The 13,527-nt window shown below is 43.1% G+C and overlaps 4 protein-coding genes across 9 annotated transcripts; 2 read left to right on the forward strand and 2 right to left on the reverse strand.

The window, feature by feature from the left end:
• Positions 1-1,558: 1,558 nt before the first annotated feature.
• LOC108621123 (CDK5RAP1-like protein) lies at positions 1,559-3,463 on the forward strand. Its single transcript, XM_018018270.2, has one exon. The coding sequence runs from the start codon at positions 1,670-1,672 to the stop codon at positions 3,437-3,439; it is 1,770 nt and encodes a 589-aa protein (XP_017873759.1). The 5' UTR covers positions 1,559-1,669; the 3' UTR covers positions 3,440-3,463.
• Positions 3,436-4,425, reverse strand: Rrp46 (exosome complex component Rrp46). Its single transcript, XM_018018279.2, has 3 exons — positions 4,216-4,425; positions 3,923-4,158; positions 3,436-3,868 (listed from the first exon to the last, which is right to left on the reverse strand). The coding sequence occupies exons 1-3, from the start codon at positions 4,319-4,321 to the stop codon at positions 3,491-3,493; spliced, it is 720 nt and encodes a 239-aa protein (XP_017873768.1). The 5' UTR covers positions 4,322-4,425; the 3' UTR covers positions 3,436-3,490.
• A 156-nt stretch (positions 4,426-4,581) lies between these two features.
• On the forward strand, positions 4,582-9,730 carry Irp-1B (Iron regulatory protein 1B). Its single transcript, XM_018018269.2, has 10 exons — positions 4,582-4,830; positions 4,906-4,998; positions 5,737-5,906; positions 5,963-6,178; positions 6,244-6,754; positions 6,812-6,912; positions 6,975-7,091; positions 7,939-8,593; positions 8,654-9,372; positions 9,428-9,730. Exons 1-10 carry the CDS (start codon positions 4,824-4,826, stop codon positions 9,536-9,538), a joined length of 2,700 nt encoding a protein of 899 aa, XP_017873758.1. The 5' UTR covers positions 4,582-4,823; the 3' UTR covers positions 9,539-9,730.
• A 1,023-nt stretch (positions 9,731-10,753) lies between these two features.
• Positions 10,754-13,402, reverse strand: LOC108621128 (solute carrier family 25 member 44). 6 transcript variants are annotated; one of them, XM_089462538.1, is made up of 4 exons: positions 13,255-13,402; positions 11,741-12,680; positions 11,540-11,667; positions 10,754-11,482 (listed from the first exon to the last, which is right to left on the reverse strand). In XM_089462538.1, the coding sequence occupies exons 2-4, from the start codon at positions 12,438-12,440 to the stop codon at positions 11,291-11,293; spliced, it is 1,020 nt and encodes a 339-aa protein (XP_089318664.1). In that variant the 5' UTR covers positions 12,441-12,680; positions 13,255-13,402; the 3' UTR covers positions 10,754-11,290. The 6 variants fall into 6 exon arrangements, with proteins under 6 accessions (XP_089318664.1, XP_089318662.1, XP_089318663.1 ...); XM_089462536.1 differs by having other exon boundaries at positions 13,136-13,348; XM_089462537.1 differs by lacking the exon at positions 13,255-13,402 and adding an exon at positions 13,124-13,248.
• Between the last annotated feature and the right edge of the window lie 125 nt (positions 13,403-13,527).

Below are 13,527 nucleotides of genomic sequence, written 5' to 3' on the forward strand. Positions count from 1 at the left end.
ACCGAGTTGCCAACTTGGCCAACTTGGCCCACTTGGTAGTTGTGCAACTTGGCCAAGCCAGCCCAGCCAGCCCGCTGCTATTTACGACTTGCTGACGCAATTATTCAGTTATTGGCCCACAAAGCCGCAAAGCATCAATGTGGACCTGGCTGTGGACTTGGCCTGGTTTGCACCGGGCTCTGCCTCTTCTCGCCAGTGCATTATTAACTCGACCACGATAAGCTCATAATGAGGCCGGATAACTGCCCGCCCCCAAATGTGTGGTCTTTTCTGCATCTGTATCTGTGTATGTATCTCTCTCTGTCCCTGTCCTGTCAATGCATCTCTTTCTCTCTCTCTCACTCGCTGCCTCTGCTTCCGTTTCTGTTTGTCTTTGCAAAACAAACTCGAATGCATTACAGTTATAGCAACACGTTTATTTAACCAGCTCCATATTGACTTCATTACAATTAAATTAGTTTGAATTATGTACGAGCAGACCAACATCTCCCATACAAACAAAGACCCTCATAATATACAAATATATTTATGCCGCACTTATTGTCAATTTTTAAGGAATTGCATGCTTTCTGTATTTGCTCTTAAATGAATTCATTTTTTAATTTTTTTCTGTGTTTGTTATAGTTATTAATATAAATATAGACTAGTGGATCCTAGTCGAAAATTCCTGATTAACAAATAGACCGTCGTGTTTGGGTGTCGTTCATATAAATACACAAAATAAGAAAGCTGAGCCACAATCAGATTGAATCTAAATTTAATTTAATTTAGTAAAACATTTTCTTATAGTCACTATTATAAATGGATTATATGACCACGGTACATATATATTTTCCTATATATAGAATTCCATACACAATTATTACACTCCGTGGACTTAAAATGATTATATTCAAAAGAGATCGGAGAAGATATCTTTGAAGGATGGAACTCGCTTATTAATAGATGGCGCAGCCAGAGGTCGCGCCATCTTCTGTGTATTTATGCAACTGCTGCGGACCCTCTAAAGCCAGCCACAACGACAAATTGGTTCTTCGATATATCATAAAATATAATAATTGTCCTCATGAAAAAAAACTTAAATAATTAATTTCTATTGCGCAGGAAAGGAATCTGCAATAATGGCCAAACAAGACTCTTTATGCAACAAATATTTGTATCAATTGTCTATAATGCCATCTATCGGACAGTTGGTACACTATTTTATACTTCTACAATATCTGATTCACTCTAGCGCTTATATTATGAACTAAATTATATGAACTAAAATGTATTGACATTTTTACACTATAAAGCGGCCTCTAGCGGTCAAGTCTCATACTGAATTTCCCATTGAATCTCAAACTGTATTTGCGTAAATACATCGATATATTTATATACTGACAGTGATTTTTAACTGTGTTTCTAATGCACCAGACATACATTGATAACGCCATTGATGTAAAATACATATTGAATAATAATTATGCTAACTAAATTCTCTATTATGAAATATCTTCATTTTACTTATTGTGAAGCAATCGCCGTTAAATATCGATAAGCAGTATCGTCATTTTTTCGCTCTTACAATTTCAAAATAGAGTGCTATCGATGTTTCACAAAAAAACTTTGCTTAGCAAACTTGTGACATAATTTACAAAACAATGGATTCGGTTTAAATAAAACTGCAATGAAGGTACGCTGGCAGATAGTCAATAGCTGCCTGCGTCAGCACTGGCGCCAACAAGGCAATGCTGCCACAGTTACAGCAGCTGTTCCAGTTACAGGAAACTCAGCTACACAGACGTCAACTAATAAACCTGCCAAAAGCAACACACGTGAAACGTTCGTTGAGCGCATAGAACGCGGACCGGGTCTGAGAGACTTTTTTACTGTGAAAACCCAGCGGAAGCTAAGGGAGGAGGAGACCTCGGATGCCGTTAGCAATGAGATACCTTACCTGAATGCAATAGACTTCAATGGTCATGGAAGGCGGGTGCACTTCGAAGTATATGGCTGCCAGATGAACACGAACGACACGGAGGTCGTGTGGAGCATTCTGAAGGAGCACGGCTACCAGCGAAGTGAAGATGTTGCCAATTCAGATGTCGTGATGCTTGTTACATGCGCTGTGCGCGAGGGCGCCGAACAGAAGATATGGAATCGCCTGCGTCACTTGCGAGCGTTAAAGGAGAAGCGCGGCTCAAAGCGAGCCCCGCTGCAATTGACAATACTTGGCTGCATGGCTGAGAGATTGAAGGAGAAACTGCTGGAGCAGGAGCAATGCGTGGATGTGATTGCCGGTCCAGACAGCTACAAAGATCTACCGAGACTGTTGGCCGTTGCTCGCCACTATGGCAACTCGGCCATCAACGTCTTACTGTCTCTGGACGAGACCTATGCGGATGTCATGCCCGTGCGCTTAAACTCGGATTCGCCCACTGCCTTCGTCTCGATCATGCGTGGCTGTGACAATATGTGCACCTACTGCATCGTGCCTTTCACACGTGGTCGCGAACGCTCGCGGCCGCTCGATTCAATCGTGCACGAGGTGCGGACACTGCAGGAGCAGGGCGTCAAGGAGGTGACGCTGCTGGGTCAAAATGTCAATTCCTATAGAGATAGGACTTCAGAAAATTCGACCAAAGCTGTTGGCAATACGGCACCGGGCTTCAGCACGGTTTACAAGCCTAAAACTGGCGGATTACCATTCTCAGTGCTGCTGCAAAGTGTAGCTGAGGCTGTGCCTGAAATGCGTATACGTTTCACATCGCCACATCCCAAAGACTTCTCTGACGAAGTACTGCGCGTCATTCGCGACTATCCTAATGTGTGTAAGCAACTCCATCTGCCCGCCCAGTCAGGCAACTCGGCCGTTCTAGCAAGAATGCGCCGTGGCTATACTCGCGAAGCCTACCTCCAGCTGGTAGAGCACATTCGTCAAATCCTGCCCAATGTGGGCTTGTCCAGTGACTTTATTTGCGGCTTCTGTGGTGAAACGGAGGCCGAATTCGAGGATACAATTTCCCTCATCGAAATCGTGCAGTATAACGTGGCGTTTCTGTTCGCGTACAGCATGCGCGAGAAAACCACGGCGCACAGACGCTATGTGGATGATGTTCCAACAGCAGTTAAGACCGATCGACTGAAACGCATGGTGCAGGCATTCCGAGAAGGGGCCACCAAATTGCACAAACGTTTCGAAGGTCAGGAGCAACTCATCCTAATCGAGGGCAAGAGCAAGCGGTCCGACAGTCACTGGTTTGGGCGCAACGATGCCAATATTAAAGTAATTGTGCCCGCAGCAGCTCTACCCACTGCCAATGCGAATGAGCCCGCGAAAGATATAAGTGTGGGCGATTTCGTGGTTGCACGCATCGTGGAATCCAACTCGCAAGTCCTGAAGGGCATACCTCTGCACCTCAGCAGCATCGGACATTACCACAGCAGCAAAAGTTGAATAAAGAAATGTCTCAGAAGAGTAGTTTTAATCGAACTTAATTATTGAACATCACGTTTCCATTGGCAGTTCACTACGGGCGCTTTCTATAGTCGCCGCGGGTTGATCCTCTCTGCTATGATATTTGGCTATGTTACTCCGATAGAAGTCAAAGATCTCGGCACTGGCCTGGCGGCAAATACATTCGATATCATTGAACTGCGCAATCTTGAAGGCGCCTTTTGTTTGCACCAACAGCAGGTCTCCATCCACAGAATCAAAGGCAAATGTAAAGCTGGCTTTCTGATGCTGCGTCTCACTTTCCTCAGGGTCTAGAATAAAATCGCCTTTTTCATTGATGATACAGTGCACGGCCGCAAAGCTGTACTTCAAGGGCAAGCCTCCAATAAGCATGGCTAGACAGGCTGCATTCAAAGCGCACGCGTCTATCTGCAATATAATTGTTAAGATAATCATTTCCTAAATACAATATGGACTCCTTACGCTTCCACGATCCTCTAGTTCCTGCACCTGTAATGACATTTTCGCCCGCGGATAAGCTTCACTCAGAAGCGCCAGTTCCAACACATCTCGTATGGCTGCCTCGCGAATGCGCTCCTTCACCTGTGGCAAGCCTGCTTTGGGCCGATAGTTGCACTCGAGGTAGCTACCTTCAATGCTCAGATTCTGTGTCTTCACCTCGATGGGACCGAGCACGGCGGCAATAACAACTGTGGCACCTACAAATAGAATGTCTCAACCGGCATTCTAGCAAAACACGAGCAACAGTAACAAACCTTGGCTGTACATGACGGAGCCATCGCAGCGGGAGAGCGGATTGAATTTGCAATGCATCTCTCGTAATTTAACTTTGGCATCATTTTCAGTATTTGTTTTGTTCATTTTTATGGTAATTATCAATATTAATCAAACCCAACAAACAACGTGCGAGCATTAACAAAAAACGAATTAGAGAGGAGCGAATTTGATTTGCCACTTACTCATCGCAAATACTGTCACACTTTTGCTTCAGAAAAATATCGAATCAACAGGTTTCAAGAGGGTACGCTGATCAGCTGAAGCAACAGTCAAGATGAATTGTTATAAAATTATGTCATTAACTAGAAATACATTTTCAATAATTATTTATTTCATATAGTATTATATAGTATAGTATACTATTTGCCGACAAAAACATTAATTTCGTGACACATATCTTATCAGCTGGCAATAGATTAAGTATCGCCAAAATTGATACTTGGTATTTTTTCACATTCGTGAATAGTAACTAAAACATACACACGCACACACAACATATTAGTGGTAGGGCCTCCAAAACTTGTTCATTCCACAAAGTAAACGCCCGCTGTTCAGGTTAAATCTCTCTGAATTAGAAAGCACAACAATGTCTGGTAAGTCGTACTTATAGTATAAAGCTAGTTTGGAATGTTACATAATTACTCATAAGGGCACATACTTTATTACAGGTGCTAATCCATTTGCGCAATTCGAGAAATCCTTCACTAAGGATGGTACCGTGTACAAGTACTTTGATCTGGCTTCCATTGATAACAAATATGGTAAGTCATACGGTAACGTGGTAACAGGTTTTCTAAAGACATACCTACCGAAATACCTACATATGTATATATGTATGTAGAGCCACATATTTAATGCATAAAGCGACGATTTGAAGTTTGACCCCCAACAGTGGCCGCTTTAATTTGCAAGTCGAAGCAGTAGCAGTCGATAGGTGAGGCTCGGGCGGCTTTTCCACCTCAGCTTTCCAATGCATACCTAGCACTTAATTGAAAGCGAAAGTTATTAATGTTACAGAGGAGGCGAACCGATGGCAGAGATCGGCAAAGTTCATTTGTGACTGTCAGGCACACGACGAGACCGGCGAGCTCTGATAAGGCCCAACTACACTAGATTGTGCGTTAATAAAGCTCTTGTATTATGTAGTAGACACTTATCAGTAGAAACAAGACAAATTCAAACTGCTGATATCGGACGATTTCGTGGCCTGATGCCTTAGACATGCGAGTGTAAAAACATAATTTGTATATGTGTGCGTGTGTGTGAGCTCCCTATGCATCTCCATAGGGGCGGAATGTTTTAAAGTGCGACGCGTGTTTCTAGCCGCCTGCGGTGAGAGCTGTTGAGGCTAGATTTGTTACCCAATCACAAAGGAAAAAACAATCGCGTCAAAGAAACCTATTATTGCCTGATAAGTGCTCGCTATCTGTTTCTTTGGACAAACAAAATTGTTGTGCGTTACATGTAATCGTCAGAAAAATAATCTAATTGGCTTACAGACCAGCTGCCCTACTCGATTCGTGTACTTTTGGAGTCTGCGGTGCGCAACTGCGACAACTTCCATATTCTCGAGAAGGATGTACAGAGCATTCTGAGCTGGACGCCCGCGCTGAAGCAGGGCTCCAATGATGTGGAGGTCTCGTTCAAGCCAGCTCGTGTCATTCTGCAGGTGCGTCGCATACTTTGCCTTGTATGATTACTTGATACTTATTAAAATGTTAATAGGATTTTACGGGCGTGCCTGCTGTTGTGGACTTTGCGGCCATGCGTGATGCTGTCCTAGATTTGGGTGGCAATCCCGAGAAAATCAATCCCATCTGCCCCGCCGATTTGGTCATCGATCATTCCGTGCAAGTCGACTTTGCCCGCGTCCCAGATGCCTTGGCTAAGAACCAGAACTTGGAGTTCGAGCGAAACAAGGAACGTTTCACTTTCCTGAAGGTGAATATTGAGTTACATAAACATTAACAAACTATTTTCTAAATACAATATACGTTGACTTTCAGTGGGGTGCCCGTGCCTTTAATAATATGTTGATTGTACCGCCCGGCTCTGGCATTGTGCATCAAGTGAACTTGGAGTATCTGGCGCGTGTCGTCTTCGAAGCCGAATCCAGCGATGGCAGCAAAATTCTGTATCCTGACAGCGTTGTCGGCACCGACTCGCACACCACCATGATTAACGGCTTGGGAGTGCTAGGCTGGGGTGTGGGTGGCATTGAGGCTGAGGCTGTGATGTTGGGTCAATCCATCTCCATGCTGTTGCCCGAAGTCATTGGCTACAAGCTCACAGGCAAGCTGAGCCCCTTGGCCACCTCCACGGACTTGGTGCTGACCATTACCAAGCATCTGCGCCAATTGGGTGTCGTCGGCAAGTTCGTTGAGTTCTATGGCCCAGGCGTGGCTGAGCTGAGCATTGCGGATCGTGCCACAATCAGTAACATGTGTCCCGAGTATGGTGCTACCGTGGGCTATTTCCCCATTGATGAAAACACGCTCGGCTACATGAAGCAAACAAGTAAGATTATACAAATAGATCTTTATTTTGCGACTCATTGAATTATTGCCACTCTAGATCGCTCCGAGAAGAAAATTGATATCATCCGTGAGTATCTGAAGGCCACCCAGCAATTGCGCAACTACGCCAATGAAGCTCAAGATCCCATATTCACGCAGGTTAGCTGATTGCATAATTGAAATTCAACTAAATGCTTATCTGTGTGTGCACTTACTTGCAGAGCATCACCCTGGATCTGTCTACAGTAGTGACCTCTGTGTCGGGACCCAAACGGCCGCACGATCGTGTTTCTGTTTCAAACATGCCCGAAGACTTCAAGTCGTGCCTGTCCAGTCCCGTAAGTTGAACAAATTTCGCTCTTATGAGATAAACAAAGCCCAGTGATGCTTGGACATCTGACAAAACTGAACTTAGTGTATCCCATAAATTGAAATCCTTAATCACATTTCAAATCTCAAGTTCAAAACCGCAACGCGACCGACTGTTAGGCTGCTTACAAAAGAGCTATCTAAAAGAAACAGCAACTGTGATATGTAATAGGTTGAAATGTAAAATCACGGCTACTATTTCCTTAGATAACTCGATATAAATTGATATTGCTTCAACGTTAGACCTATTGCATCACTCGGATCAATCTCTCACAGCGAATTGCATTGATGTGTTAGCTTGATGATTGCGATTCCCTCATAAGCGGGCACACCAATGCAGTTAGTTGTGAAATGCCGGACCGCAGGCATTGGCAAGACCTTAGCACGTAACACTCAGAACTGAAACCTGGCTGTTGGCCATCTAGCTCTTATAAGCACCGTTGCGTTCAATGGCCGCTGCCAGCGCATCAAGTTTCCTATGCCAGCGGCAGCGGCATCAGCAGCGACTGATCGGTTTTAGTTATTACCAAAATTCGCTGAGAATGCGCTTTACCTTCTGGCACGCTCGATATTTTTATGCCGAATTTCTAAAATTGTGAAGTGCTATTGTTTTTAATGCACCTCAGTGGACTTTAACGGGTTCTGAACCCGGGCCTGGCCCGGCATGGCCTGCACCGATGGGGCCTCACGCGCCGCTTCCGCAAACAAACTGACCTACAAATAGTTCGGACAGAGCGGGGTCATTGAACGCCCAAATGACTACTGTTATCTTCGTACACATTTGTAATCAGCGTTTTCATTGTTGCCACATTTTAGGTCGGCTTCAAGGGATTTGCTATTGCGCCAGAAGCCCTTGCGGCCAGCGGCGAATTCCAGTGGGACGATGGAAAGACTTACAAGCTCCAGCACGGATCCGTTGTCATTGCAGCAATTACGTCTTGCACGAACACCTCAAATCCTTCCGTGATGTTGGGTGCTGGCTTGCTAGCCAAGAAAGCGGTCGAGAAGGGGCTTAGCATTTTGCCCTATATCAAGACTTCTTTGTCGCCTGGATCTGGTGTCGTAACCTACTATTTGAAAGAATCAGGCGTCATTCCATATTTGGAAAAGCTTGGCTTCGACATTGTGGGCTACGGCTGCATGACTTGCATTGGAAACTCCGGTCCCCTTGAGGAGAACGTTGTGAACACAATTGAAAAGAATGGTTTGGTCTGTGCTGGCGTCTTGTCGGGCAACCGTAACTTCGAAGGTCGCATTCATCCCAACACCCGTGCCAACTACTTGGCCAGTCCATTGTTGGTGATTGCATATGCCATTGCTGGACGCGTGGACATTGACTTTGAGAAGGAACCTCTGGGCGTAGATAGCAATGGAAAGAATGTTTTCCTTCGCGATATATGGCCAACTCGCACTGAAATTCAGGAAGTGGAGAACAAGCACGTTATTCCGGCCATGTTCCAGGAAGTCTACAGTAAGTCTATTGGTCGTTAAATTCTTGAACTATATTGAAATAACTCTTGCTTGCTCATAGGTAAGATTGAATTGGGCTCAGAGGACTGGCAAACGCTGAAGGTGTCTGATGGTAAGCTTTATCCATGGAGCGCTGATTCCACGTACATCAAGCGTCCTCCCTTCTTCGAGGGAATGACTAGAGAGCTCCCTAAGCTGCAGAGCATTCAGAAGGCGCGCTGCTTGCTCTTCTTGGGCGACTCTGTGACCACAGATCACATTTCACCAGCCGGCTCCATCGCCAGAAACTCGCCAGCAGCTCGTTTCCTCGCTGGACGCAATTTGACTCCCCGAGACTTCAATTCGTATGGCTCGCGTCGAGGCAATGACGCCATTATGGCACGCGGCACCTTCGCCAATATTCGCCTGGTAAACAAACTGGTCACAAAGACCGGTCCACGCACTCTGCACATACCCAGCCAGGAGGAGCTCGACATCTTTGATGCTGCTGAACGCTATCGCGAGGAAGGCACTCCGTTGGTTCTGGTCGTTGGCAAGGACTATGGCAGCGGCAGCTCTCGCGATTGGGCCGCAAAGGGTCCCTTCCTATTGGGTGTGAAGGCTGTCATTGCAGAATCATACGAGCGCATTCATCGTTCCAACCTTGTCGGCATGGGCATTATTCCACTGCAGTTCTTGCCTGGCCAAAGCGCTGAGACACTTAACTTGAACGGTCGTGAGGTCTACAACATTGCTCTACCCGAAACCGGATTGAAGCCAGGCCAGAAGATTCAAGTCGAAGTATGTAGAGAACTTAATGGCTTTAGAAAATTTATTTAATTTGCATACTTTTCAGGCTGATGGAACTGTGTTTGAGACTATACTGCGATTCGACACGGAGGTGGATATTACCTACTACCAGAACGGCGGCATCCTCAACTATATGATTCGCAAGATGCTTTCTTAAATCACCCCTCTTATTATTTGCTTATTCCACTTGCATTTTTAAAATTGTACATTGTAGTCTCCTAAGTTTTTAATGTGTGCTGGTGCTTATCCTAATTAATGGTCCAACCAATTAAATTAAGCCTACTTCTCATTCAACTCATTTCCGAATAATAATATGGCTCTTTGAAGGTAAATAAACAGATTTATTATATTCGTTTTGCTTTTTCCTCTACACTACTGAATTGTTGATAAATAAGATAGGCAAGTACACCAAATCTACAAGTATCCCTTATCTAGCGACCATGAGCTTGAATGCAATGTCATCTGTCTACAGCAATTATTACTTCATAGATTCATAACAAATATAAAGCAAAATTTCTAATCAGCTAGTACGTAATCACTGAACCCCTACTCAATAATGCTGAGTAACATACACTAGATTATAAGTGTATATGTATTTTATTGTTCATTCACGTAAAGAATTTGAATGATTATAAAATTCCAACGATTGGTTTAACTATGTAGCTGTAATATCCGATTAAAGGGAATTGTAGAATCATTTTTAAGATAGCAAAATATGTACACAGAAAAAACAGCATGATATAATATTTTATACACCCACCCGTTCAGCTGCCGTTTATCCACAATTATTCGATATCAAAGTCATTTTTCATATACATATAAGTATGACTAGATTCAGTTTTGGATTTTATTAATTTTTGCATTTATAAGTTTCCGGGTCCAAAGGGCATTCTAAACTGAGTGTCCAATGCATAGATATTATGGTTATATTATCATACCTAATTGCAGACGTCTAAAACCAATGTAACTGATTAAATGCGAACAGATTATGCGCAACGAACAAATTGCCTAACTGTCTAACGATATCACGCATAAAATGAAAACCACGTTTTAACAATCCTAACCATAACCATGACAAATACTGCAAATCATTCTATCTATTTACGTAATATGTATACAATTTAACTTAATCAATAGAACTAGATTTCAAGTTCACATTTTGTAGGTTGGGATCGCATTGACCATTGAACACATATGAAATTCACGTTTCACAGTGCCAAAAATGTATAAATTCTTGGTTTGTACTTTATTACAATGCATGCTAAGACTACATTAATATGTTTTGTTTTTGTTTTTGGCTTTCAAAAACACACATCGAAAAAGTGCCGTAACACGGCGCCCCGTTGTGAGTGAAAGAACACAATGAGGTAAGTACTAGTGTAAGAATGTCCAGATTGGCTTTATAAAAGTATTATTGTAACATTATTATCAACATCATCATCAATTACATATCTTAGAGTAATAATGTACAAGACTGCTATATATATATGTATACATGTGCTCTATGAATTTTTGTTTATCATCTTCATCAACTTTGTCTTGCCTCTGGTAGTATGTATAACGTAAAAAATCACTATAGCAAAAATCTACACTTTAAGCTACAACACTTTGGGTATTTTTAAGTTAAATTGCATTAGTTATGTACGTAAACATTGCAGAGCGTAACAAATTTGTTTTCAACTAATTATAACTTACATATCAACGCCCAAACAATAATCATAATTGTTAAGAATTTAGCTAATTAACCTGTGCTTTTTACTATTCATCTCGTCAGATATTTACAAAGGTGAAGCAGAGAGCATTGCGCTCCAGCTGGCTCAGTAACAAATCTCTGGTGGTTCCTCAGTACGTTGCGTAAATGCAGATGCGATTTGATTTGGTTTTTCTTTAGATTTGTGCGTCCCGTTTGTTACCAGCGTATTTGATGCTTGTATTGCTCGTCTATCGCGATGCGTTTGATGGTCTCATATCCAAGAATAATGCTGAATGAGAAGGCCGCCGACTGCACTAGGCGTGCGGACAGGCCCTTGAAGAAGCAGTTCAGTTTTTCCTCGTGCCACAATTCGCGGAAAGCAACACTCATGGAGTCTAGGCGATGAACCTGCAAGATAGCCGCGATTAGCGACATGTACAATACTTAATAATTTCAAAGACTTACCTGAAGGCGTGCTCGCACTATGTCCAATGGATTTGTTAGTATTGTGGTTGTAAAGCCACCCAAACTGCCAGCCACACATTGGATGAAAAGATGAGACACCCAAACGGGGCATATCCGACACAGTTCGTCTAGAATTACATTTTTGATCAAAAAATCGATATAGTACATATTTAATTAATGTGGAAAAGCAATCCAACATACCCTGATATAAATGATAAAACGCCCACCACATCGCAGAGTTAGGCACATAGGCCATGAGGCTGGCAGTGTACCCCCTGTAAAAGCCACGGAACCCATCACGTCGCAATATTTCACGCCCTATATCCATAGATATATTAAGGCGGCTGCGTCCAGGCCACGTTTTAATACCTAGTGGGTTAATATCGGACTTTGATCCAGCATGCGCCGACATTCCCAGGACCATGGCGTGCTGTGATATTACGTCGAAAGGAACTATAATGGTCTGGCCAACAAGCGATGCACATCCACCACCAGCTAAAGCCTTGAGACGGTGGCCAGCGCCCAAATCAGTGAGTATATGGCGCACACCCTCGTAGGTGCTGATGTAAAAAACGCCGGATACGATTTGCACTGATGAGATCCAGAAACCACGGTACAGACCAGGCACTCCCTCAGATCGATAAATTTTCATGGCACAATCAATCATGCCTTTGTATATATCGCTCTTGTGCTGCACCTGTAGCTGGGTCTTGATTACCGTCAACGGGAATAGGCAGCATCGCACCGAAAAAGAGCTCAGCATAGAAAGTGGAAAGAACTTGGTCTTGTTCATCATGTCCCATTCGATGGTCCGTATGTAGGCACCCTCCTTTCCGCTAGTCCTGCTAGGGCCGGCAAGATCGCCGCTGGCTTCCATAGTCACGCCGGTGCTTTCCGACATTTTGTTAGCTGTATTTGGAACAGCTGTCGGAGACCGTGTGCTGGGCAACCTGCGCTTGTTGCATGCGTTTCCAGTACCAAGTGAAGCGAACGAGACACTCGTATGACGAAATCAACTAAACCGTTTCCGAATCTTTGTTTACAGCATCATTATCCGTCGTTGAGAATTACCGACCGACCGGGCACGCATCAAGTATGGTATGCTTTCCTATGTGCAATGTGGATGTGGATATAGGACTTTCTGAAATGGAAAATATAACATTATGTTATATACATATGTATTTACGTTGACGCAATTGAAAGGCGACTGCACGAAATAATTTTGTTCCCAAGGTGAACGTTCCGATGCAAGCATATATATATCCATTGTCTTGTTTTTTGACATTGTGCCCCTGGTTTTAAATATTGTTATTGTTCACTTGACATTAGGGTCTTTCGGATTACCTGGACCCATATGTTTACAGATTTGTTTTTAATTATATAATGCGGCCAGACACAACCAACCACACCACCTGACTGAATGACCGCGTCATCACCACTGTTATCAATTTTGACCCCTGCCAGTGCGTAGTCGGTGAATTTATAATTTGATTTTTCTCAACACAGATATGGCTTACTTCCGCAGTAGTCCAATGTCAAGTCTACTTGCGTATATTAATATTTGTTGATGATTGAGACACCTACACTTGCACCCACCCTGTTCAATTATTTCAGTTGATGTTGTTTTCATATCGGCCAATCGATATTTGAAACGGAAACATCATTGTTCAATCATGAGCTGGTTTTTTTTTACTTCACAGATCATATTGACTTACTTGTGTCGAGGAGATACAAAATTTATTCAATTACATACCAAAGAGATTAAAAGACAGTTTAAAACAAACATTTTTAATAATTTAGTGTATCGATATGTAGATATACATCGATATGTTGACAGCAATACCGCAGGTATTTATTTTCACACTAGAGCGATGTTTGTGTGTACACACTGGTCTAAATGCGCGGCATTTTAAAAATAAAAAATTAACCCCCTTTTACTGAACGGAACATATCAAATAAGTGTATATATCGTAAATATTTATTTAATA

Source organism: Drosophila arizonae, chromosome 2 (genome assembly GCF_054131065.1).
Source record: "Drosophila arizonae isolate 15081-1271.41 chromosome 2, UAZ_ARI_1.0, whole genome shotgun sequence".
Classification (NCBI taxonomy): Eukaryota; Metazoa; Arthropoda; class Insecta; order Diptera; family Drosophilidae; genus Drosophila; species Drosophila arizonae.